This window comes from Tursiops truncatus, chromosome 3, assembly GCF_011762595.2.
Source record: "Tursiops truncatus isolate mTurTru1 chromosome 3, mTurTru1.mat.Y, whole genome shotgun sequence".
Lineage (NCBI taxonomy): Eukaryota > Metazoa > Chordata > Mammalia > Artiodactyla > Delphinidae > Tursiops > Tursiops truncatus.
In genome coordinates, this window is record NC_047036.1 from 118,751,037 (window position 1) to 118,778,464 (window position 27,428).

At 46.2% G+C, this 27,428-nt stretch overlaps 1 protein-coding gene across 5 annotated transcripts in view; it reads right to left on the minus strand.

The window, feature by feature from the left end:
• FGF1 (fibroblast growth factor 1) overlaps positions 1–27,428 on the minus strand; it is a 109,680-nt gene continuing 82,252 nt past the window's right edge. For 2 of the 5 annotated variants that reach the window (XM_073802645.1, XM_073802644.1), the window contains 4 exons: positions 22,162–22,364; positions 6,849–6,952; positions 3,478–3,557; positions 1–2,174 (listed from right to left, as the gene is read on the minus strand). In XM_073802645.1, coding sequence (XP_073658746.1) covers positions 1,958–2,174; positions 3,478–3,557; positions 6,849–6,952; positions 22,162–22,330 — 570 coding nt within the window. In that variant the 5' untranslated portion in view covers positions 22,331–22,364 and the 3' untranslated portion in view covers positions 1–1,957. The remainder of the gene's footprint in view (positions 2,175–3,477; positions 3,558–6,848; positions 6,953–22,161; positions 22,365–27,428) is intronic. The other 3 variants (XM_019924621.3, XM_019924619.3, XM_019924622.3) reach the window with 3 other exon arrangements.

Here is a 27,428-nt window from a genome sequence, read left to right on the forward strand (position 1 = left end):
TTGCCTGCAAAGATTTACTAAAATAAAATCAAATTGTCTTATCCAAGTTACAAAAACAAAAACAGTTATGAAACGTTTTGCTGTACAAATGCAGAATGATATAACTGTAGCGTTAACGTGTTTCAGTTCCACAATTGTAGTATCACACTGAACTTTCACAAATTGTCATTTTTCTTCCATTCAAAATAGTTCAGTTACTAAGGAATTACCTTTCCATTAATAATTACTGCAGTTGATCATAAAACATGAGCTAGCATTCTCATCAGTTTTTATGCACAATTATATCATTGCTTAAGAATCCCCATTTGCAAAGGAAAATTTAGAACAGCACAGTGGAAAACAAAGAGAAATCTCATTTTCTAAGGTAAATGTAGTCTAAGTAGTAGATAATTGAGGAGCTTATATATCATATCCTATTATTATCATTCTCGGTGGCTGAGTGCTAATCAGTTTAACTGCCTTTGAGCTATATATTTTTAAATGTGCCTAAAAGGTATAGTCTCACAGTAAATTTAAATGGCTTATTAAAGGCCTTTACATGGCAACAGCATCATGTCAGAGATGAATGGTATTTCTAATTTGCTAGCCGCTTGGGTCAAGTTTACTTTAAGCAGGAAGCATATTTATATAAGTCACCGTCACACAAATGGTGTCTTGGGAAAAGCTGTTTGTGAGCGTTTAACGTTTTTGAAGTATGCTTTTGTATATCTTCTAAATGGGCATTTTACAGGCATTGGGCCAAAGTGCCTTAAACCCCGGCTCCTTAACTCAGGCGTGACTGCTGATGCTGCCTGAGTGCGGGAAGATCCAGGGGACGTGCATTTTTAAGGGTGTGGCCGGGAGGGTCGGGTTTGAGCCCCCTTCATTTGAATAACGCTTTTAGGGACTTTGCTACTTAAAGTACGGGGCGGAGGGGGCGGGGGGGGGGGGAGGCAGCAGCATCTACAGCACCTGGGAGCTTGTGAGAAATGGGAAAACTCTACGGCAGACCTACTGAACCAGAACCTGCAGTCAAACAAGATGCCCATGTGATTTGTAAGCACTGCCCCAGGACCCCAAAGCCTCCGCTTTCTGGTGGCCAAGCACAGGTCATGGCATCCCCTTCTCTTTCCTTCTCACTTCTAGAATCATCCTCTTTGGAGGATAATGTCCCCTCAGCCCATGTTTCCCTTTCTCATCACTCCCACACCCACTCCCCAGACCCAAATGAATTTCCCAATAGCCAGAGTCCTGGCGTTTATCAAGAACCTAGTTCTCTTCTCCACCTGGCATCATCGAGGGGCTTCCTGCTGCCGAATAACTTTGGGGAAGTCAAGGCGTTGTAAGAACTCGCAAGGTTTTGCCTTCATTCTGCTCTCCTGTGCCTGAGCTTCTCAGCCTTCATTCATTGCGCCTTGAGATCCCATCCTTCTAAGCTGTCCACTAGAATCCAGTCAGTCTCCCCTTGCCATTTGAATCCCTTCTGAGAGGGGATTTATTCATCCCTGTTTCCACTCATGGAAAGCTGCCTTCCTCTAACGGAGCCATAGCTTCTCTGCTAATAATCGTGGGGGATTGAAAGGATGAAAGGGAGTCATGCCAGATATTCAGGGGACTTGCGGGCAGGGTTTACTCTGTAGAGGGAATTGCATGCAGTTACAGCCCACTTGGCAGCCCTCTGCTCACACTTCATTTGGTTCCACCCATGCATTAGGAGGCTCAGCCTGCATCAGATGCCCAGAGGCAACTGGACTTCCAAACCAGACCCAGACTGGCCAGCCAGTTGGCCCCTAAAAGCCATTTGGTCCCTCGGTTCCAAACTGTGCCAGGGTGAAGGGCTTTACAAAAAAAGTGAACTGGGCGTTTAGAAGCACGTTACAAGTTTAGGCTCTGTGGGCCAGGGGTTAGCGCGGCCAACGATCAAGCGTACAATTTGGGGTCAACCGGGTGAGGACCCCTTCGGGCTCCTCTGGAGTGATCAGCACCCAGCACAGATTTCTTTAATCGGAGGAGACTGGCAGGGGGAGAAACAAGATTGCTTTCTGGCCGTAGTGAGTCCGAGGACCGCGTTTGCAGCTTCCGTTCTTCTTGAGACCAACGAACCAATTCTTTTCTGCATGCTTCTTGGATGCGTAGGTGTTGTAATGGTTTTCCTCCAACCTTTCCAGGAACAAACATTCCTCATTGGGTGTCTGCTAAAAAAAATAAAACCGGGAAAGAGTAGAATGATTAGTGAGTGGTTTTAGATCGGGTTCCTCTGTGTACTGGCTGTGTGACCTTGGGCAAATTAGTGAGGCTCTCTGTGCTTCAGTTTCTTCTTCAGCGACATTGGGAAAATAACGGAACCTGTCTCTGAGGATAGAAATGACGACTTGGAACGGGACCCAGTACATAATGAGCCTTCAATGTACATCTGCTGTTATGTAAACTCCCCTCACCTCTGCTCTGCTCAGGACCCTAGAGTCTCCCACTTGGGAAATCCTGAATGACTTTAAGTACCTTAAGGGTAGAGCTGGGTCTTTTGTCTCTGCAGAGGCCTGGCACCTAGGTTTGACCATGAAAAGCATCCAAAATGGGTAAAACTAGACTGTGATGCAGTGGGGCATTCTTAAGTTTGGTCTTGAAGAATAAATGAAAACCTACCAATTATACTTTACACCCTTGTGATTTTCACCAACAGTATCAGGGTTTTACTTTAGTGTTGTTATGAACATAAATGCTTGCATAAAATGTGTCCTAAGCATAAAACATGTCCTGGAACTTAAAGGATTTTTTTTTTCAGTGAGAATAGATTTTTGTTTTTTTTGCTACTTATCAAAAGACTGGTACTTGTAAAAAAGAAAAGCACAACTTTACTTTAAAAAAAAGAAAGAAAAAAAATCACCCCAAAGCGCACCCACCCAGATATAGGCACCTACTAACAGTTGATGAACATCCTTCTGTACCTCTTTATGTATGAGCACACAGAGAGACATAGATAGGGCCATATCGATAGAAACTTAGGGTATTATCAAAATGGCATACTATGTCTGCTGTTTTAAAAATGGGTGATAAGGGCTTCCCTGGTGGTGCAGTGGTTGAGAGTCCGCCTGCCGATGCAGGGGCCACGGGTTCGTGCCCCGGTCCGGGAAGATCCCACATGCCGTGGAGCGGCTGGGCCCGTGAGCCATGGCCGCTGGGCCTGCGCATCCGGAGCCTGTGCTCCGCGGCGGGGGAGGCCACAACAGTGAGAGGCCCGCGTACCCCAAAAAAAAAAAAAAAAAAAAAATCGGTGATAAACCTATGAAAACATATTTAATCTCACTAGCAAGAAGATGCAAATTCAAAAATGATTTAATATGTTGGCTATAACATCTGCAAAGAGCAAAAAGATTTACAAGTCTTAGTATGGGGGAGAGTGGGAAATAGTCACTGTCAGACACTGTTGGTGAGATAAGTTGATGGAAACTTTGTGAGGGGACTTTGGCAATAAGTATCAAAATTTAAAATATGCATTACCCTTGAATCCGGGATTTCACTTCTAGGAACTGACGCTTATGAGATAGTGGTATTTTCAAGGATGTTCTTTGAAGTATTGGCTATAATGGTGACATATTGGAAACAACGTAAATACCCATGGAAAGGTGATTGGTTAAGTGGATAGCGGTACATCCACACAGTGGGATCCAATGCAAATGTAAATTTATTAAGTTGGAGAGATAGTTAATACATATTAAATAGTGCAATTACATTGAAAATATCTACCAACAGTTACTGCTTTACTAAAATTCATCTGTTAGAGTGGGAGGAATCCCAGTTCTTTGCCCTTTCTGTTTGTCAAGATTTTAGAATACATTTATTATATTTGGATATAAACAGGAGTATTAACATACATATGCTGTGTATGGACTTTGCTCCAATTCCAAGTCATGTGATCTCTATATTACCTCTTCACCCATATAGTGGTTGGTGAGTCCCTTTCTGGTGGTTTCCAGTCCTATTGTTTATTCTCTATTTGTGGCATGTTTGTCTGTTAGACTGTCAGTCCTACTGAGGGAAGAGATGGAATCTTGTCAGCCTTGTGTCTCCCCCAAGACAAAGAATTTTGCAGATAATAGGTGCACATCAGCTAGGTGATGAATGTAATCTGATTCTTGAGTTCATTAAAGTATTCAGAAAAGTTACCTTTGTTTAGTAAGGAACTACATAACAGGAAGTGTTCTGCCCCTTTTTCATCTGTAGTCTAGTGCAGTGACAACTGGGTGAGACACTTCAGATCATTTTGGAACAAGATGGGACATAGATGTAATATTTAATTAGGTGACTCTGTTGCCTCTAGAGGAACTCATCCAGACATTATGGTTCGATGCACGTTGTCAAGGGTGGGAGGAGGTAGGCAGTTTTGGACCTGGGTGGGTTGCCCACTCTCCTGCAAGGGAGGAGTCACCCCATGACACCGCTCAGTGGGCGTCAGGCCTGTGTTCTGTGACGAAGCTCGGGGCGGCCACGTCCCCCACCTGATGTGTCTGTTACACTAGAGCGGTTGACACACAGAATGGCTGAGTCCCAGGCTGAGTCAGCAGGCCAAATTGGAGATGCTCTACCTGTGCCTCAACCAGGATTTGTCAGTGCTTACTGTGCACTTCGTGCAGTGCCACGGGCCCGGGGATGAAGAGTTGATTCATGCCTATTGTTTTAATTAACTTCTTTTTTATATTTAGCATGCTTTTTCCCAATTACATAGGTGACAGATACCAACTGTAAAAAATTTGGAAAATTCAGAAAGGCATTCATATATTATAAAATCAGCCGTGTAGCACTCCCAAAGATAAATATATTAATGTTTTAGAGCCTTTCAGACTTATTTTTTTTAAATAAATATGTCCTTTCCACACACGTGAATTTGTATCAGGATGGATGAATACCTAAAATGGGTTAAGAGCATGAGGCAGAGCCCTGAGATATTTTAGAACTTATCTTTATCAATGGGGGAATATAAAAATTCTTAGGCATAATGTATTAATATCACCCTATGAACATGTCAGGTGAATCAGTGATGTCCAGGACTATGGTGGGAGAAGGGGGTGTCTGGAGCCTAGACGTATCTGGATTTAGGGGAGTCTTTATCAAATTTTTATACAAGTAAGAGAAGGTTATAATAAACATCAGAATTGATTTAAAGGAGGAAAAGCCATAAAATTGTAACACATAATGCAAGAAATAATGAGGGTAAGGGATTTGTAAACCGACTGCCTTATAGCTGCCATTGCTACACCAGTGGGCGGGTTCTGTGCGTTGTCTCTCTGACTCTTCTTAAGTATGTAAGTATGCGGTAATTATCCATTACTGTCCTCGTTTCACACAAGGTTCAGAGTAGGTGAGTAACTTGCCAAAGTGGCAGAGGCATGGGATTCATTTATGAGTCTGAGATTGAATGATTGATTGGCCTGTTGATTTTATTGCTGATTGGAAGGCCTGCCTGAAAAAAAAAGTCTACTCCCTATGTACCAGTCACTGCCTAGCTCCAAACCCTTTCAAGTTGTCCAAATCAATCCATATTTCAGCAAACAGCCTGCAGGAACTACCTGTTCCTCTGATGGTCTCATCTCCTGAGCCCTAGTGGGCAGCATGAAAAAAAATGAACTTGTGTTCACATCCCAAACTCTGGCTGAGATTACAGCTTCAAGAGGGAGTTTCCTTTGCCCATTGCTACTTGGCGATTTGATGTAAGTTAAAGGGAGCCCCAAACTAAAATCCCACCTACTGGGTGCCTTTTGGTAGACATCTTTCATAAAAGGGAAGAAGGGGGTTTGGTGAAGCCTTAATGTTCAGTTGTTAGGCTACAGAGAAAGGATCATTGAACTCCAGAAATATTTTCAAAACCTGCAGCCATTGGCTTCAGCTCTCTTTCCGTTCAAATCGTTTACCAGAGATACCAATGGGGACAAAATCAGATTGACCCTATTCTCTTCTTTTCTCACAAAGATCAATATGTACCGAGTCAAACATATATAAAGCATTAACTAGGAGAGAGATGGAGCAGGAGATGCAGCAGGATTTTAGCTACTGAATAGACTCTTGGACTTTGCTTCTCCAGGGCAAGGATGTGGCTTATTCACCTTTGCACCCTCTCAGTACCCAACTGTACTTGGACAACAGGAGGCGTTTGCTCAATGTTTGTTGAATTAAGTTATTAAACTTTTGTTTTCTTTTTTTTTTTTTGCGGTACGCGGGCCTCTCACTGTTGTGGCCTCTCCCGTTGCGGAGCACAGGCTCCGGATGCGCAGGCCCAGCGGCCATGGCTCACGGGTCCAGTCGCTCCGCGGCATGTGGGATCCTCCCGGACCGGGGCACGAACCCGTGTCCCCTGCGTCGGCAGGCGGACTCCCAACCACTGCGCCACCAGGGAAGCCCAAGTTATTAAACTTTTTATCCTTTTAGGTGACGCTTCCAGAATAAAAGGGCTATTTTCAAAGTTTTATGCATGAAATATCAACTGCTAGAGTCTGGGCTCTGCAATTTTTGTAAAAAGCCTTAAGAGACACACCTACATAGCCCATAGTAGATGCTCAAGAAACATTTTTGGAATGAAATAATGAAGTGGGATTGGGTATTCTGGAGCGAGTGACTGGATGAGTTACTAAAATTTCAATCAATGTTTTTTCTCTTTGTCTATGTGATAATACGTTGGAGTATTTTGAGAGAATCCCGCAAGAAACTCTTTTATGTTTGTGCCTAAAATAAGGCAGGGTGGAGGGTGGGAATCCTGCTGGAAAAAATAACAAACAGAGACTAATTGACGCTTTATAGTTTGCATCACTCCATGTAACAAGATTTCTGGAAACCTCAAACCTTGGCCGAGTCTGGAAGCATGTCAGCCTCATACTTACTGAGCCGTACAAAAGCCCGTCGGTGTCCATGGCCAAGTACTGGCCAGTCTCCGTACTCTTTATATACACCTCCCCCACGCTTTCCGCACTGAGCTGCAGCTGAACTGAAATAAAAATAACACGAGCAAAAGTAAATAAACACTAAGCTTTTGCCGATAGGGCCTGGCGGCCAAGACAGTTAGCCACGGAAAATTCTGCTCATTCATCTCACAGAGCCCTCAAGGATGAGCCTCAAATTAATCAAAACATAGAAATACAGTTCCTTTTTCTTTGCCCTCCAAAGAAAGCTGTCCATTGGGAATCATGTTCTCGAGGGAAGGAGAGAGGATGGCGGGCTCGCCCACCCATCTGCCTTGTTCGTTACAACGTGACCCCACGTGCACTTTACGGGCACTGTCACAGGAGGAAACAGCATTCACTTCCCTGGCTCCATCATCCCAGTGATCTTGGGGGGATCATAGAGTCGGCAACCGGCCAGCCTGAGGGTGTTCAGTTTCAGTTATCAACCTGCTTTGGCAGGGGTGCCTTTTTATGGCCCGGGCCTTCCTGGTGTGGGAGCTTCTCGTGGACAGATTGTTATTTTTCAAAATCTGATAGTGTTATTTTCCCAGATAGAAGAGGTTCCCAGGAAGTTAGATTGCTTGGCACATAAGAAACTCAGGTAACTCACCCACAATGAAGTTCAGTCAACCCCCAACCTCTGTGGCAACCCCACTGGGATACAGGCAGAGGGGAAACCCTGGCATTTGAAAGGGAGAATGAAGCAGCCACCTGGGATGGGAATGGTGCTTTTTACCTGGGGATGATTTTGTTCTAGAGGGGACAGTTAGCCATGTCTGGAGACATTTTTGGTTTTCCCAGCTGGGGTGGGATGGTGCTACTGGCATCTAGTGAGTAGAAGCCAGGGATGGTGCTAAATAAATATCCTACAGCGCCCAGGCAAGCCCTTCTCATCAAGGAATTATTCAGCTCAAAATGTCAATAGTGCCGAGGTTGAGAGACATTGAAGTTGAGGGCGAGGACTGAGATACCCTGAGTTGCCTTCTTTCCATTTATACTGACTGATACTCCCATGGTGCCTTGCTCACTGCTGGATACCTCACTGGAGTCCCACTTGATAATTATTCATTTGTTCATCCTCCCTGGAGTGACTCTGGAGAGAGGTGATTTGATGGTTCCCATTTGGGAATTGAAATGAATTCTGGATTCTTCTGGAAAATTTCTTTGGTCATAGCCATTGTTATGATAAGGAGTGAAATCTAGACGGGGGACCAGTGAGCACCCAGTAGTTCTCTTGGAGTCAGCTGACCCCTCTAAGGGTTGACTTTGTCAAAGTTTGAGGCGCAAGGGGTGCTAGAAGGAATACAGGGTTTCGGTTGGCACCTCTAGACCCCTTGTTTTCACTTAATTTCTTAGAAATATATTCCCATGTTTCAGACTTGGAAACATAGAAGAGGAGATGGTGAATGTCTTCTCTCAGTCCTTCCAGCCTCCCACTCCCAACTGATGGGGCTACAGGACAGGCAGGATCCTTGCCCTTCCTCTGGGGCACGTTCTCCTGGGGAGACAGAGACAAACAAGTAAACTCCTCTGAGACTTTTTTTTTTTTTTTTTTTTTTTTTGCGGTACGCGGGCCTCTCACTGTTGTGGCCTCTCCCGTTGCGGAGCACAGGCTCCGGATGCGCAGGCTCAGCGGCCATGGCTCACGGGCCCAGCCGCTCCGCGGCATGTGGGATCTTCCCGGACCGGGGCACGAACCCGTGTCCCCTGCATCGGCAGGCAGACTCTCAACCACTGCGCCACCAGGGAAGCCCCCTGAGACATATTTGGAATATATCCTTCTAGAGAGATGTTATCCCTCCTGCCTTTTTTTTTTTTTTTTTCTCCTAGCAAATGGTGAAATACCATACAGTTCTACACCTTGTGTTTTTCGCTTAACAACTGACTGGAAATCTTTCCACTTCAGTAGTTACCTTCTTTTTGCCAGTTGAATTGTGTTCCATTATGTGGCTGTACCGTAATCATTTCACCACTTCCTTATTAATATGTCTGTATTTTCTCATTTCCCTCTTTTTTCCTTATCTTATGATTCATCCTAAGGGTGATACATAGTTACATCACCCTTATTGAAGATGCAGTTCTCTTGTCCTTGGAAGTCTTAGCCACAGAAACTCAGGGCCTCCTCTGGCAAGTGGCGTTTATTTAATTCACAGGAAGGAAAGCGGAAGCCACGATCTCCTTTCCCACCAGTCTTCCTAACTCCGCTTAGCTCTGAGAGGTAGGCATGAGAGCGCAGACCAGAGGCCTCCCCTCTCCAGCCTCGGGTCACACCACTTGCTCCCTGAGTCATTGCCTCACCCCGAGCTCCCTCCTGCCTAAGGCTCTTGGCACACGCTCTGCCCTCTGTCTGGTATCTCCTCTCCCCTAATATTCACAAAGATGGTCTTTTCCTTCCGGCCTCAGCCTAAAACTCCCTCCTCAGAGAGGCCTTCCCCACCCAAGTGCCCCTCCACACTCTGCACAGCAAGTCCTTTCAGCCAGGACCCCTGCCACCCTAGTCCCTGCATCATTGTCTTTCTCGGTCCCTGTTTGTTTCCTTCATGGCATTTTGTACAGTGTGCACTTATTTTTATCGTTTAGGGCTTTACTCATTAATTTCTACCTCCCCAGGGGACTGCACACTTGGGAGAAAGGGCAGGAATCTTAGCTATCCTGTTCCTCCTTCAGTCTCCAGTGCCTCCCATAGTGCCCTGTGCTCCGGGTACAGACAGTATGCATTTGCTGAATGAATGATGTTAGGCTGATCGTTGCAGAGATGATTCTGTTGGCCCATCATCAGTAGGCTGCACGTTTTGAATTGTGTTTCCAATAACGCTTTGTGGAGTGAAGTAGGATGGGGCCAAGTTGAGAGTTTGTAAGGGTCAAGGCTGGGCTCTGCCACTGACCAGCAGGGTGACCTTGGCTAGGCTGTTTAACCTTCAGGCTACAGTCTCCTTGTTAGTAAAATGGGAGTGGTTTGGATTCAGTCTCTAGAGTTTTTTCAGCTCTAACAGTCTGGGAATCATGTAAATACATTTAATAACAATGCTGTATACAATAGAGTATTATTTGGCCGTAAAAAGGAACAAAGTACGGATGCATGCTGCAACATGGCTGAACCTTGAAAACATGCTAAGTGAAGAAGCCACTCACAAAGGACCACATATTGTATGATTCCATTTAAAAGAAATGTCCAGCGTAGGCAAACCCATAGAGACAGGAAGTAGGTTAGTGGTAGCCAGGGGCTGAGGAAGGGCTTGGAGAGAGAAGGGGAAACTGTGGTTAAGAGGTATAGGGTTTCTTTTTGGGTTAAGAGGTATAGGGTTTCTTTCTGGGGTGATGAAAGTTGATTATAGAGGTGGTTGCACAAATCTCTGAATGTAAAAAAACCACTGAATTGCATACTTTAAATGGGTGAATTGTAAGGTATGTGAATTTATCTCAATACATTTTTTTTTAATGCTCTGTATTTTCATTGGACTTCACGGTTTTCAGAGAACTTTCAAATGTACTTTGTGTCAATTTCCCATCATAATCCTGTATCTTTAAGAGAGACCAAAGGAAGGGAATAATCATTTTCTGATTACCTACCATGTGCCAGGCATCATGCTGGTTTCTATCTTGATATAAAGAGGAAACAAAAGAGTTTGGACTCCAGAAGCAAACTGCATGAATTCAGATTTCGGCTTGGCTGTGTACTAGCTGTGTGATGATTTGGCATGGTATTTACCTCTATCTCCTTATCTATAATGATAGTATCTGCTTCACGGAATTGTGGGGTTTAATGATCTGATGCCTGGAAGTGTCCAGTACGATGACTGCCATTTTTACTGTGTTTAGGTGCCCTCATCACTCTTCACAGCATCCCTGGAGGAAGGTGGCACTGGCTCTGTCCCACAGGTAAGGAAACTGAAGTTTGGTAAGCGCATGTTTTACCAAACATTATACTTATAATCAGGGGCACAACCATGACCAGAACCCAGGCTCACCTATTTCAGGTATCCTACTTTTTCCTGTCTTTCGTACAATACCTTGAGCTCCAGTTATCAGGGAGATTGGTCCAAATCAAGCCATATTCACTTCCCTCCTTGGTCCCCCTTGTCTTCAAGGTCAGACGTGTACCAGATGGCAGATGACCATCCAGGATCCCATGTCATAGCCGTAGGATTGAGTGATGTTAGTTGCCTGGGACTTTTTTTCCACCTACCATCCATATAAGTAGGTATTTAGTCAGACGCATTATAGGTGCAACAAGAGTCCTAAAGGGCAAGTCCTTTTGGGTAATCCAGGAAAATCTTCTTAAACGGACGTCATTTTGTAGAGCAGTTTTGGGTTCACAGCAAAAATAAGGGGCAGGTGTAGAAATTTACCATATGCCTTCTCCCCGGCATTATCATCATCCCCCACCAGAGTGATACAGTTGTTATAACTGATGAACCTACACTGACACATCATTATCACCAAGGAAGAGGTTTTTTTAAAGCTTTTCATTCTCTAGTCCATTTCTGTCCTATGCCTTAAATAGTGCCCGTTTGTCTCTCTGTGGGGCTAAGTAGGGTTGACTTTGCTGTCTGAGGAGTCCCGTCTTGGCTGTGTAAACGCCCCATGGAGGTAAACATGAAGCAGAGCTGCCTGGCACAGGACTCAGTCCTCGGCCCTGAGCCCCAACACCAGGGCTGTGGTACTGTTGAGAGTTCGTCTCAAGAGTTTCCTCTGTAAATATTATTTCTCCAGGATGTCCAAGTTTCATAGCTCATTTTCACTGGATTTCTTTCTGGCTGAGTTTCTTAAGCATATATCCTTCTGCAAGCAGAGCTGGCAGGAAGGAGTAACACCCAGCGCGTTGCTCGTGTAACTGACTAGGTGTCCAACTCCCTAGTGTGACTTCATTCCAGTTTTCCAAACCTACATCCTCCTGCGGCTGCTGCTTGGGGGTGGGAAGGAGAGCGAGTGAGAGAGGGGGGCTCAGAAAGAGAGGGAGGGCCTGGCCAACAGCCTGGGTGGAAGCAGCAGCTCCTCCCTCCTGGAGCAAGCAGGGGGCTCAGGGAGAGCCACCCAGTCACCACGTTTTCATGCACCGGTCATCGTGTGCTGGGCGCTGTGCTCAGTGCTGGCAAGGTCCCTGCCTTCAGGGGCTGACACCCAGTTAGGGGTACAGACGACCCAGAGTGATCAAGCAGCACCGTAGCAAACACCCCACTTGTTTTTGAGCTAAAAGCAAACAAAAGTGCAACTACAACAAAAACTCTCTTTTTTCTCTCTCTCTCTAATTGTTTTCCCTTTCAAAGAAAAGCAGAAAATAATGTGCAGTGAAAGAAAGCAAATTGCAAAAGACTATTTATGGTAAATCCTTGATGAAATTTTTGTAAAAAACATAAAACAATGCGCATAGCTCATTAATAGATAGGGAGTAAAAGATAAAAATGTGCGCTCAATTCAGACCAAATGCATAGCAGTGGCTGCTCTGGGGAGGATGAGAAGGGTTGAGGCTGGGGAGGGGAGTGGAAGCAACTTTCCCTTCATCCTAACTCTTCATTTCTTTGAAGACACAGTTCTGAGGTAAGAACAGCCAGGTGACAACAGTGGTTCACTTTGGGTGATGGGGCTACTGATGTTTTCGTACTTTTGGGGGGTGGGGGGTGGGTAGTTGATGTGTAAAGCCTGGTTCTTGGTTGGTGGGCAGACACTCAGTTTCTTGCTGCTGCTGACCCCTGCGGTGCTCTATGACCCAGTGCAGGCTTGACCTCAGGTACCATGTAGACCTGAACATAGGTATCTGCAAAAGGTGCGTCTTCTTAAGGGCAGACAGGGAACCAGGAAAGCTGGTGAAGGGCCACTAAAGCCACACCTGCTCTGTTCATTTTCTTCTTCCAGCACCTTCCACCAGGTTAGCACCCAGCGCACAGAGCGGGAGCATCTCTTCCCTCCCATACGGGGAATTTAGGACTTACTCTCTATGAGCGGGAAGGTCAGTGGCTCTGTAGCATCCCAAGGATGAAGGAGCGAGTACTTTTTGAAAAACGAGACAAATCATTTAGCTCTATGGGAACTCAGTGTTCCCTAGTTCTGAAATGCGGACAGCGACTTTTGACTTAGCAGAAGAAATGGAAAGCAGTTTTTTTTTTTTTTTTTTTTTCCCCCGGTACACGGGCCACTCACCGTTGTGGCCTCTCCCGTTGTGGAGCACAGGCTCCGGACGCGCAGGTTCAGCGGCCGTGGCTCACGGGCCCAGCCGCTCCGCAGCACGTGGGATCTTCCCGGACCGGGGCACGAACCCGCGTCCCCTGCATCGGCAGGCGGACTCTCAACCACTGCGCCACCAGGGAAGCCCGGAAAGCAGTTTTTATAAAGGTACTCTAGTGATAGATACAAGTTTCTTAGAGAAATTCAAATTTATAAAGCACTGCAGGAAGGCTGGAGGCGTTTGCCTGGTGGATTCGTAACCATAGTGTCCCCAGTGGAATGCAATCCTGCTCCTTTTCTAGGCATGCATTAGGGTGTGCTGGTTTGGAAATAGCTGATGTAGCAAAAGTAAATGTCAAATAACTGAAATGTACCAAATCGCCTTTGCAGACCCTGCTCCTGCTTCATCCTTTGGACCCTCATCCTTTGGATGCCTTCATGCGTCTTTACTTAGGGGAACCTACGTAAGGAGGAATCCAGGGCTTTGAGTGGATATGCTGGTCCCCGACTAGGTGTTCTTCCTTTTTTTCCTGAGGAAATATAAGCCGGTATCTCCGGCTTTCTCTTCTGCTCCTCAGACCCTTCCATTAGCTATCAATAGTAGTTGATTCACAGTAAGACACATGATCGCTTACTTTCCAAGGATAGAAAGAAAGAACAGGAGTTAGGAGCCTGCCAGTGGCAAGAGACATGAGCCTTGGGCACCATCCTAGTATCTTCCTGTCCTGCCCTAGGAATTTTTAAAGATAAGATTACAGCCGGTGCATTCAGCAGGATGAACGTCTGCAGCACGTTCCTCCGTGGCCTTTAAAAGAGGCCTGCGTTCCACCTCTGCTCTCCAGACAGAGGCCAAGAGAGATTACGTGCCTGGTTTATTCTGGGTTGGAGACTTCCCGTCCTTTGCCGTGTTTACCCAACATGAGGTCACCCTCATTCAGAACTCCGTGAGGTTGTTTTATGTCAGTGGCATTTATAATTAAAATGTAGCCACAAGCCGGGCGCCGTAAAACATTAGAGAAAGACGGAGAAGAAATAAAATGGAGTTTGTGGAAGAAAAAAGTTCCAGTGGTTTAGAATAGGCGCGCGCGCGCACACACACACGCACACACACACACACACACACACACACACGAAAAAAACTTTTCTTAGAATGTGTGAAGGTGTCTGCTTCCCCTTTAGGATCTGAAAAAGGTGCCTGGGAAATTTTGATATAGTCCATGGACTGTGTGATAGTTAAAAAAAAGTTTATCTGGAAAAACCCCTTCTGTATAAGCAGATAAGGGAGCGGTGGGGAGGAGAGGGAGGGAGGCCTTCGGCATGGCATCCCGCTGGGGAGAGCGTGCCTCCCTGCCTGGACACTAGCCCCTCTTTCTGATGCCTGACAGCCTGGCCCGGCTCTGCCCACCATGGTCCTCTGAAAAGCTGTTTTCACTTTTGGCCCAGGCTTATGGGGAACACAGTGCCTTCACCATTAGGTGCCGAGTGGTAGCAGAACCGGAGTCCGGACTGCCCCCAGAACTAGGGGCAGGAGGGATTCACGGCAGGGAAGGAGCCTGCCCTTTCTAAAGGGCTGCAGAGCAGGGTTCTTGGGACCAGTGAACTCCTCTACTGCCTTTAGGATGTGGTTTGATTTATAAATATTTGATTGGCACACACTTTGCTCAGGAACATTTCCATTTGTGTGGTGAGTGGTGCCGGTAATCCCGCTCTCCGTGCAACCTCCTACGTGCCTGGCGAGGCAAGGGGGTGCGTGCCGCAGGAGGGGCTGCAGGTTTGGGATGCTCGTGAGCATTTTCCTATCCTTCAGTTGCTGTTCCAGTGATGAATCCTGTCCAGGAATAAGTCACGGCCCCCTTAGGCAGAGAGGAAACTCTAGCAGGAAGAGCAGAATCAGGCATGGAGCTCCTCCTTGCTTTGCCCAAGACAGCTTGCCGGGGGGAGAGGTCAGGGCAGGGCTTGTGGGGCTGGCGCCTGGGCATGAGGTACCTGCATGCCAGGCCTTCAGAGCTCCAAGCCTGGACAGTCTCGGAGACGCTGAGATGGAGGGAGCTGATGTAGCATCTGGCTTATCTCAACAGACTCCCAAGATCATATGGTTGGGTAAGGAAGGCCGAGCAAGCTTCAGGAGGAGGAGGATGATGATAAATACCGTGTTCCGAGCGCTTATCATGGGCCTGGCAGGGTGTTAAACACTTTCACAAACTACCACAGTTAGAATTGCTACTTTTCTATGAGGGTGGGTACTGTTGCCATCCTTGTTTTTAGAATGAGGAAACTGAGGCACGTGGAGGAAAAGTAGCTTCCCCAAGGTGACAGGAAACCAGTAAACAGCAGTGATGGGCCCTGCACCTACACCCACCTGACCTACATGGTGGACTCTGTGAATTCAGCAGGTTTATTTGATCAGTGTGCGGGATGCACGGCTGTGCTGTTGGTGTCGGGGGTGGTAGTGGGCTATGGAGAGGGTCCTGGAAGATGCAGCTGTGGGTCGGTGCCAGGTTTCCCAGTTGCTGGCTGGTGCCAGGCCCTGTGTTCACAGGGTTAGTTCACGGGGCAGTTAGTTTTGAATGATAATTAATAACCTCACAGGATCGTGGCTAAGAGGAAATGAAAGAGTCTAGTGAAGTGCTTGGCATATATCAGGTGCTAGATAGATATTTATGGAATATATTGTTGAATTTGAATTTACCTGCCACCAACACAATTCATTAACTCATCAAGTTAATATTTCTTGAGCATGATCCCAGCTGCCAGGCAATGTGCTAGACACACAAATTGCAGTGTTGAGCTGTAAGAGACAAAGTCCCCGTCCTCAGGGAGCCCAGCGAGGGAGAGAACCATTAAATAATCGCACAAGTAAATGTGAAGTGATAACCCCAAGGAGGGCTGCCTGGTCCACGAGGCGCTCCTCAAACGCCCTGTGTCTGAGATGGAGCAGGTCCTCTTTCCCTGCCCCTGTTCCTCCTCCAGGAGCCTCCCTCTCCTGGTGACACGACCATTTACTAGCCTCCCCAAGTCGAGCCCTAGGAGTCAGCATGAAGCTTCTCACACCCTGCCCCCCATGCCCCTTCTCGCAGTCTGCAGCTCTCCTCTGTCATCCTGCCTGGCCTTCCTCGTATGGCGAAGTAACAAACGTCCACAGTCTGCATTGCTAATTTCCTACAGCAGTGATTTGAGCCATCGTAAAGGGATGAACCAAAAACATCTTCTCTGCAGGCCAGAAATTCCCACCAGTGGAGACCTTGGACTCAGGTCTACATTACAGCAGCCCATACATAGGCATCCATCGTAGTTTATACCACTCCAAGCAAGGCCTTGTGTTAGGTTCTAGGAAACTGATTCTCTTGGAGGTAGGAAGAGGACACATTTTTGAAAACTTCCCTATCTTGCCCAGGGCAGATCAGCTGGCTGGGGACAAAGAAAGGCTGTGGGTAGGACCTTCAAGATGATGGAGGAGTAAGATGTGGAGATCACCTTCCTCCCCACAAATACATCAAAAATACAACTACATGTGGAACAACTCCTACAGAACACCTACTGAACGCTGGCAGAAGACCTCAGACTCGTAAAAGAAGAAGTAAAACTGGGACTTCCCCTGGTGGTGCAGTGGTTAAGAATCCGCCTGTCAATGCGGGGGACACGGGTTCAATCCCTGGTCAGGGAAGATCCCACATGCCATGGAGCAACTAAACCCGTGTACCACAGCTACTGAGCCTGCACTCTAGATCCCGTGTGCCACAACTACTGAAGCCTAAGCACCTAGAGCCCATGCTTCACAACAACAGAAGCCACCACAATGAGAAGCCTGTGCACTGCAATGAAGAGTAGCCCCTGCTTGCTGCAACTAGAGAAAGCCCACAGGCAGCAATGAAGACCCAAGGTAGCCAAAAGAAAAAAAAAAAAAAGTAAAACTGTCACTGTTTGCAGGTGACATGATACTATACATAGAGAATCCTAAAGATGCCACCAGAAAACTACTAGAGCTAATCAATGAATTTGGTAAAGTAGCAGGATACAAGATTAATGCACAGAAATCTCTGGCATTCCTATACGCTAATGATGAAAAGTCTGAAAGAGAAATTAAGGAAACACTCCCATTTACCCTTGCAACAAAAAGAGTAAAATACCTAGGAATAGACCTACGTAAGGAGACCAAAGACCTGTATGCAGAAAACTATAAGACACTGATGAAAGAAATTAAAGATGATACAGACAGATGGAGAGATATACCATGTTCTTGAATTGGAAGAATCAACATTGTGAAAATGACTATACTAGCCAAAGCAATCCACAGATTCACTGCATTCCCTATCAAACTACCAGTGGCATTTTTCACAGAACTAAAACAAAAAACTGCACAATTTGTATGGAATAACAAAAGATCCCGAATAGCCAAAGCAATCTTGGGAAAGAAAAACGGAGCTGAAGGAGTCAGGCTCCTGGACTTCAGACTATACTACAAAGCTACAGTAATCAAGACAGTATGGTACTGGCACAAAAACAGAAATATAGATCAATGGAACAAGATAGAAAGCCCAGATATAAACCCATGCACATATGGTCACCTTATCTTTGATAAAGAAGGCAAAAGTATACAAATGGAGAAAAGACAGCCTCTTCAGTAAGTGGTACTGGGAAAACTGGACAGCTACATGTAAAAGAAGGAAATTAGAGTACTCCCTAACACCATACACAAAAATAAACTCAAAATGGATTAAAGACCTAAATGTAAGGCCAGACACTATCAAACTCTTAGAGGAAAACATAGGCAGAACACTCTATGACATAAATCACAGCAAGATCCTTTTTGACCCGCCTGCTAGAGAAATGGAAATAACAAAAATAAATAAATGGGACATAATGAAACTTAAAAGCTTTTGCACAGCAAAGGAAACCATAAGCAAGATGAAAAAGACAACCCTCAGAATGGGAAAAAATATTTGCAAATGAAGCAACTGACAAAGGATTAATCTCCAAAATATACAAGCAGCTCATGCAGCTCAATATCAAAAAAACAAACAACCCAATCCAAAAATGGGCAGAAGACCTAAATAGACATTTCTCCAAAGAAGATATACAGATTGCCAACAAACATATGAAAGGACGCTCAACATCACTAATCATTAAAGAAATGCAAATCAAAACTACAATGAGGTATCACCTCACACCGGTCAGAATGGCCATCATCAAAAAATCTACAAACAATAAATGCTGGAGAGGGTGTGGAGAAAAGGGAACCCTCTTGCACTGTTGGTGGGAATGTAAATTGATACAGCCACTATGGAGAACAGTATGGAGGTTCCTTAAAAAACTAAAAATAGAACTACCATACGACCCAGCAATCCCACTACTGGGCATATACCCTGAGAAAACCATAGTTCAAAAAGAGTCATGTACCACAATGTTCATTGCAGCACTATTTACAATAACCAGGACATGGAAGCAACCTAAGTGTCCATCGACAGATGAATGGATAAAGATGTGGCACATATATACAATGGAATATTACTCAGCCCTAAAAAGAAATGAAACTGAGTTATTTGTAGTGAGGTGAATGGACCTAGAGTCTGTCATACAGAGTGAAGTAAGTCAGGAAGAGAAAAACAAATACTGTATGCTAACACATATATATGGAATCTAAAAAAAAAAAAGGTTCTGAAGAACCTAGGGGCAGGACAGGAATAAAGATGCAGACATAGAGAATGGGCTTGAGGACACGGGGAGGGGGAAGCTGGGACAAAGTGAGAGAGTGGCATGGACATACATACACTACCAAATGTAAAATAGATAGCTAGTGGGGAGCAGCCGCATGGCACAGGGAGATCAGCTCGGTGCTTTGTGACCGCCTGGAGGGGTGGGATAGGCAGGGTGGGAGGGAGACGCAAGAGGGAGGAGATATGGGGATGTATGTATATGTATAGCTGATTCACTTTGTTATAAAGCAGAAGCTAACACACCATTGTAAAGCAGTTATACACCAATAAAGATGTTAAAAAAAATTTAAAAAAAGGAAGACCTGTGAACGTAGGTTTTTTGTTTTTTTGTGTTTTTGCCTTGTAGAGCTGGAAGGAGTGCAGTTCTACCTTGCATGATTTATGTAGATTTCCGTAAATATTTGATTGGCTTTTAGAAATATTCTTCCTGAAGGAAGTCTTAGAGTGCAGCTCTCTACTTGTCACCATGGCCTCCAGTCATGCTCAAACTAATGATCAAAGAATAGAAACCATTCCATCGCCAGGCTGTGCCAACCACTCAGGGATCATCCACTCCATGCCTGCCCAGGTTGATTCTGTTTCTGAAGAAACTTGAAATTCAGAAGGCTTGTGGCAGTACCGTCACTGGGCAGAAGAGGGCAACAGAACCCCATTTACAGGGCGCATCCCTGGTAGGAAGGGAGTCCTCTTGGCTGCAGGATCTCACATAAGAGTTTTCAGCTTTGTCAGGTACACAAGGCAGTGCTGCTCTTCCCGTTGCACAGGTGAGGAAACTGAGCCTCAGTATTTTCCCCCAAGATGAGATAGCTGGGAACCCTGGAGACTTTTACATTGCTAGACAAGAGAGAACGATTGGAAGGGTCTTGGGGCTGGGGGATGGGAAGCTGCTTTGGCAGCACTTTATGCAAAATGGAGAGAATGGTAATTGCCTAGTGCTGCTTCAGTTAGAAAGTGGAAGCATAGGAATATGAACTCAAGGTTTCTGTCTCTAAATCTAGGGCCCCTGACTCTGCAGGGGCCATGTGGATGATCCAGCTCTCCTGGCACTGACAGGTACGGGGATGTATTTCTGCTCACTCACCCGACTTTGACTTCTGCCCTCCTTGTCCCTTGTTCTTAGTTCTACACTAAGTAAATAGGCCAACGCAACGACTCTGAATGTTGCCAGAGAGGCCTTGAATCAAAACCTGAATATAGACCCTTGGCCTTCCTGGAGGGCAGTGTTATTGAAGAGAAGGGACTAGGCAAGGTCCCCAAGTGTTGTACTGTATCTCCGTGTGCCGCGTTGAATACATGGAAGTCTTGGTGGTGGTGACAGTGGTGGCAAGAATAGCCACACGTGCTGAGTTGTGGCTCTGCGTCAGGGGAATGTGTCAAGAACTTTCACTGCGTTATCTCACGGAACCCTCCCAAGGAGCCTGTGAGGCACGTAATATCATTCTTATTTTACACGTGAGAAAAGTGAGGCCAAAATGGTTAAGTAACTAGCCCAAGTTCACTTGGAAAGTAATTAATCCAGCATCACTTGTGTGCACACCTCCTCACACACACTCCTACGCTACCGTATGCTGCCCTCCAGGGCTCCTGACATCTGAGGTCGGGCAGCTGAATTCGCAGCGCTATGCAGAAGTTGTCCCAAAGTTCCGTACCCAGAGTGCAGTCTATAATGTTAACAGTGAAGTCATCTACCATTTGTACAGAAATTCCAGTACTTGGAATTGTAATTGTAGCTTCTTGTTACCCCAGAATTTAAGGTTTCCCAGAAGAGCCAGCTTAACGCCGTGGAACACATCACCAAGGTTGTTTTTTCTCCTGGGACTCTAAGGACCAGAGAGCATTCCCGTTGGTTCGGAAAGCTAAGACTTATTAGAAACGTTTAAAACCTTTGAGAAATTACAACTTGTTCCCTTTGTGTTGTATGAGGCAGATCACATGAATTGTGTAGCTTGTCTGACACAACACAACAGACTGCAGTCTGAGTCCATTTATTTGCAGTAAACATTGCTTCTGTAGATGTTTGACCTACTCAGCAGTCTTTTTTTTTGCTTCACTCTGGTACCTGTTTTGCATCGGGTATAAGGCATTCAACAGGCCCATCTGAAGACAAGCCATCTAAACCAAGCTAAAAAATTCTAACCCTGCAGCGTCCAGCCCCAACCTCAGTCTTCCTGCTTCTCATCTCAAGGGTCTGCTTGGTGGGCGGGAAGGACAGGACAGTGCCGCCTGGTTTGGTAAGCGCTGGCTTCCGTCCCCACCACCTGTGCATCTGAGGATGGAGAGTGAGCGCCACTGGGGTGACCGTTAGTGCTTAGTGCCTGCAACCTTTGGTGCATATCGTGTGAATAAGAAAGACTACCTGATATAGAAACCATCACATCAAAGCCAGTGTTCTGCATTTCATTTTAAAGCCATCCTGCAGCAACCTTAATTTCCACCCGTGCTATTCTGTGTCTCCTGATTGCATCCACACATTCCTTCTCTTGGTGCGTGACACGTCTGACCCTACAGACCCTCCTATCAGGGACCAGATCTGACTTCTGGCTCCTCTCCAACATCTAAAGCCTTGGTGGTGCTCAGGGAATCCCTGAGCACATCACAGTAGGACCCAGACACCTAACATCAAACATACACACCACCGCCGGAAGTACTAAAGCACAACGAAGAGATTTTGTTTCTTAGATAGTCGAGGAGATTCTTTTCTCCAAGGTCATACCTCCATTTATCAACACCATCTGGGAGCTGGGCTGGCAGGAAAGCCCGGAAGAGATAGTCGGCCTTTGGCTGGAATCGCTCTTGCCCTTTGGTTTCTATAAGGTCTGGAGAATGACTTCACTCCTCCCGGTTACCCCAAACACATCTGCACAATATGCAGATGTGAGAGCAAGCACAACTTATGATGTGTAAGACTACGATTATGAACTAGGATTTCACAAATCAAGCCCAGTAGGAAGATAACCTGGAGAGTCAGTTAACTTGAAATTGAGCCCATGTCTTTGGGGGGGGGGGGCGGTTTGCCAACCCTGCCCCTTGTGGCCCTTCCTGTCATGGAGCGAGCAGGGCCCTGGGGACCAGACCTCTCGCTAGTTACAGAAATCTGGAACAACTGAACATTGGTAGCCAGTCTGATCTCACAGCAGTTGTGTTAGGTCAACAGAGAGTCCTCTTAAACTCTTGAAATAGGACCTCTTTAGGCAGGCTGTAGCCTTCACAACTCCCCCTTTTCCACACGTAGACCCTTTACACCTTGTTCCCCCTGCCTCTGAGGGTGTCATGCCTGAATAGAGCCTTGGGGAAGAGGGTACAGCCCTTCTTTAGCTATCCTCCCTTCTTCCGTCCTTGACTAAGGAAGGCACCAGAAAGGTGAGATGGGTGCTTACTGTGCTGGTCACTCCTGTCCCTTGTCCCATCCACTGTGCCATCTGGAAGGATCCTCAGGAAGTGGCCCCCGTTGCTACAGTAGAGGAGTTTGGGCTTCTTGTAATTCCCTGGAGGCAGATTAAACTTCTCGGTCAGGGCTGTGAAGGTTGTGATTTCCCCTTCAGCCATGGCTGAGCAGCTCCTGGTTATGGCGCTTTCAAGGCTGTAAGAAATTAAACAACCCTGTAGAACGTTCTTCCAGCGAAGGTGCAGCGTGCACTTTCAAGAAGGGAAGGAGAGCCTCAGGGCACAGGCTCCTGGGCGGGTGGTAACCACAGACTGCCCAGGTGCTGTCCACAGTAAACAGGCCTGTGCTGTGGCCAGTGGTTAAGGAAGGATGGTCCCTGGTAGGGGAGGGATTTTCAGGCATGTCGCACTTCCCAATTGGACACAGCTCTGGACCAGGCTGTGTGTTTTTTAGAACATCAAATTTGATCATTTGGCGGAGAGGAAAAAAAATAATGTTTTGGTTCCTCCTTCTGATCCACACACATCCTCAAATTAAACGCCGAAGTTGCACTAAAATAACACTCAGGGTCTGGCTGAAACCCGCAAATGCCGAGAGGCCAGCACTGAGGTTGTGCCCTCCACCCTCCCACTGTTTTGGCCAGGTGCTGAGGCCCTTGTATGGAGATAGCCCCGGGAGCTTGGGCATGGGAGACCCATGGGGAAGGCGGGGGCGGGGTAGGTGGCGGTGAGGGGCATTTCCGAGGCAGCCAACAGTTAATTTGTAAAGGACAGTTCTGGGTTTACTGGTGGGAACAGAACCAGAGCTGGAGAAGAAGGCATGTGGAGGTGTTGTGTTTGTTTTTTTTTTTTTTGCGGTACGCAGGCCTCTCACTGCTGTGGCCTCTCCCGTTGCGGAGCACAGGCTCCGGACGCGCAGGCTCAGCGGCCATGGCTCACGGGCCCAACCGCTCCGCGGCATGTGGGATCCTCCCGCACCGGGGCACGAACCTGTGTCCCCTGCATCGGCAGGAGAACTCTCAACCACTGCGCCACCCGGGAAGCCCCCATCAGTGGGGTTTGTTAAATGGCAGTCACTGCCAAAGGACATTTTATGGGGTGGAGCATTTTGAAGGTTCTGCTAGCAATTGCCTGGGTCCACAGCTTCCTGTATATCGTCAGATCACACAGGGAAGACGGTAGTCTGTTCCTAGGACTAAGGCCATCTTCCTCCTAATTATTTTCTAATGAGACATACTTACTGTTGACACAGAAACCACCATACTGCCTATTATCATCCTCTAATGTTGTATATACCCACTATATACAAATTTATATTTTTAGTGTGAAAATGCATCCGTGACACCGCTGAGGACTAAAAAGCAAAGCCAATAAACGTTAGTATTTTAAAATATCTACTTACCCCACCATTTAGGAGAATGAATTGGTGCTGACTACAAGGACGGTACAAGAAAGAGGTGAAGAGGAGACTTGGAAACCAACATGAGAACTTCATCTTACAAGAGCGAGTAGGTGCTCATTGTACACGTTGATTATCAAGTGGCCTTATCATAATAATGATCATCATTAACATATTGTGGGCTGCAAGTTAACTCCTGTCCTCCTCACCATAATTCTTTGAGGCAGATGCTAATGTTATCCTCATGTTTTTTTTTTTTTTTTTTTTTTTTTTTGGCGGTTCGCAGGCCTCTCACTGTTGTGGTCTCTCCCGTTGCGGAGCACAGGCTCCGGACGCACAGGCTCAGCGGCCATGGCTCACGGGCCCAGCCGCACCGCGGCGTGTGGGATCTTCCCGGACCGGGGCACGAACCTGTGTCCCCTGCATCGGCAGGCGGACTCTCAACCACTGCACCACCAGGGAAGCCCCCTCATGTTTTTATAAAGTGAAACCAAAGCTTACAGCTGCTCAGTGGCCTGTCCGAGGTCAACAGCTAGTAAGTGAGCCTCAAAAGGGGTCTGTTGAAAGAAAGCCCTAACTTGCCTTTAATAGCCATGACAAGGTGAAGTGACTTTACTGGGACCGCAGTAGTAGTATTAGAAGTGGGGATTTTACCCATTGCCTGGCACATACATCTGCCCCCACGACCTGATCATTCCTTAAGTTACTCATCTGTGACCCAGGTATTGGCTGTCACCACCCACAGCCTCTGCTTTTGCCCCCGTGCATCTCTTCATTTCCCAGAGAACCCAGGTCACCAGGTGTTAGGAGCCCTGTGAACTTGACGGAAGGCCAGCCAGCCTCCTGCATTTCTCACACTCCCATCCACGCATCCCTGGAGCGGCCTCATGGAGCTGCTCGCATAGAAGGTGATTCCATCAGAAATCAAGGGAGCAATCTGGGTGATTTGTCCCAGTGACTTTGGAATTAGGGCTCATGTTGGAAGCCTCCGTGTGTTTCTTCTGCTCTAGGCATTTTAATGTGTCTAGTACATCTCTCCCAGTCTACAGCCACAAGGGCTGTGGTTTGAAGTTCCTCCAAGGACCCCCAAAGAGAGTTTTGCATACACCATATAAACTATCTTTAAAGTCAGACCACTCCAAATATCCCCTTCACATATGGTGAAACTCTGTCCAGCCCTTTTCACATAGTCCAATAACATATGGAAAATTAATTTCATATACATCAGTTTCATAGGGCAGACTGCAGAGTTCACCTTGCACAGCACTTTGCATTTCCTTCCCAAAGCCTCACTCTCTCTTCCCAAACCCTCTCTTTACCCACAAGCCTCTGAGTCTCTGTGCCCACCTCTGTCTCTCACACTCTCTCTCATTGTCTCTGTACTCAGTCCTTTTCTGTCCCAGCCTTTCAATCTTCCTCTCCCTCCGCTTCCTCCTCCGCTCCGTTCTGGATCCCCTCAATGTAAAGCAGTTTAGTGCTTCCAAACATGGGCATCTTCACCCATCACCTCTCATTAGCATACAACAATGATCCTTCTTCCTTAAATTACAGCTAAGAGATAATCCATATTTTTTGTTCCATCAGGTTTTTTTTGTTTGTTTTCAAGCACTTACTGAGTACTTAATTTGGTATAGGAGAAAATAATCATATACTGGTGGTGGCCATTTCACTGTACAAAGAGCCATTTGTGTTGTCCATCTTCGATGGGCAGAATTTTGTTTCTTGCCGTCCCTGGATTTTCTCAAATGGAGGTCCCCATTAGCCCTGGTTGTGCAGTAATTGCGTGGTGAGGACAGCCTCCCTTCTAGATCCAGCCCCCGTGGGGAGTCTCCATTAAGTTGGTTTCTACGTGTTGTGTATGGATTTGGCTCTTCCCATTTACATTCTTTCTTCCATCCCACTGGGATGCAGGGAACAGATGCACTGGCCGAGGTTGGAGGCATCAGTTCTGTCCAAGAATTATACTGACGCTCACATTCATGTGTGTGTAAACCACGAAGTTAAAGGCCTTGTATCAGAGGCCGGTGGGCATCCCCTCCCCCTTGATTGTACTGCAGCCTGGGGTTATACAAGCCCATGCCTCTGATCTCTGCCTGCGCCCCCCAGTAAGAGGGACGGTGATGGTGTGGCTGCACTGACTTCAGATTTCTCCCGTCGCCCTTAAGTTCAGATCCGTACCTGAAACCTGAAGGTGACTTGCTGATGCCTGAAAGTAAGCCTTGTGTCAATGTGAATTCGATAGACTGTATCAGTGGGATTACGAATCGGCCAAAACATACAAAAAAATGAAACCTCTTTTTGTTGGTGGAGGGAACTGCAGAGGCAGAAAATTCCCCTCCCCCCATTTTGCTTTATTCACAATTTACCTATATTTTTAGCAGTGGTTGGTCCAGAGTTCCTTGCCAATCTAGTATTGTTAATTAAAGGATAGGAATGAAGGAAGTATATGACGTGATAAAACCATTAGGCAGCAGCCTTACCAGGCCCTTGGGGATTTTCACAAATTGCTCTAACAAATGAATCCATTAACTGTGTGAAATCAGGCATTGAGCATAATGTATAAACCCTGCTTGTGGTTAGTATTATCTTTTTGTTGGCTGTCGGGGGAAGGGGTTATCTGTGTGTGTGTTGGGAGATGGAAAAGACCAAGCCCAATGGACTCCATGTCATCGTGGTGTGCTAAGCCCAGCCCTCTGAGATTTGGGGCCCTGGGGAGATTTTTCTGGACTTACCAGTGACACTAAAGTGAGGGGAACACCAGGCCTATTGGACCGTCCATGTTAAGCCTGATATATTTTGTTAGCTGTAGCCTCTGGAAGAGATCCTGAACTCTGACACCTGGACAGGATGTTAAGTATACGCTCTCACGCAGGAATACAAGAGTCACTTTTCAGTGTGGGAGAGTGAGCAACACTGTACAGCCCCAGCTGCACACAGATTGGCTCTGGGAGCCCGGGCAAGTCATTTGTTCCTTCCGAGATGTTTCCTCTAATCATCCCCACCCTGCCTACCTCAGAGTTGTCTGAAGGGTTAACTGGGTACAGTATTCATAACACTACTTGGAAAGTTTACAACTGTGACCTGACCTCTAGGAGATACAAGTGAGTGGTTTTGTTGAACTAGTTGAATCCTGATGTGCTCTAGGTCAGCTGCGATTGAATGCTTAATTTAAAATAATTTTTTCAGTTGGTATGGAAATGGAGTTTTTCCTTCCCTCTCATATGTGGCAGAAATTAGCTAAGCCCCTCCTCCCTCGTCATTTAAGCCACAAACATAGTAGAGAAGATGGAGGAGGCAAAGGTAAGCCATCATTATGTAAGAGAGAATCCAGGTCACTGTTTCAGACTCAGTTCTCAGCTTATCGACAGTTACCGAAGGAATGTTTGTGAAGCTTGCTGTTTCTAGGACACGTTAGTGTTCAGTTTGGCGCTGGTGACTAGGTCAAAGGGAAGACATGGTTCTAAGAATCAAAGGAAGGCAAACAGTGATGTTTATTTTTTTAATTTTGTTTTTAACTCCTGTCACTGCTTAAGCAATGCAGAATACCCATGAAGGAGGATATTTTGCAAAGTATATTAAGCCACTGAAGGTAGATGTGTAGGCATCCGTTAAGGTGATAATTGGGTATGTGTCCTCAAACCCAGCATATGTAAAACAGATCTCACCTTTGGTCTCAAATGTGCCCTAAGTCCTTGATCCTGTATCTTTGAATGGAATCACCCAAAAGCCTTAACTCTGCCTTAGAGATATTAATTAACCTTAGAATTTGATAAGTCAAGTATGCATGTTTAAACGTTAAGGGTAACTACTCAAAGAAAAGAAATAAAATGCATTAATTCCAGTCAGCAACTGGTAGGGATA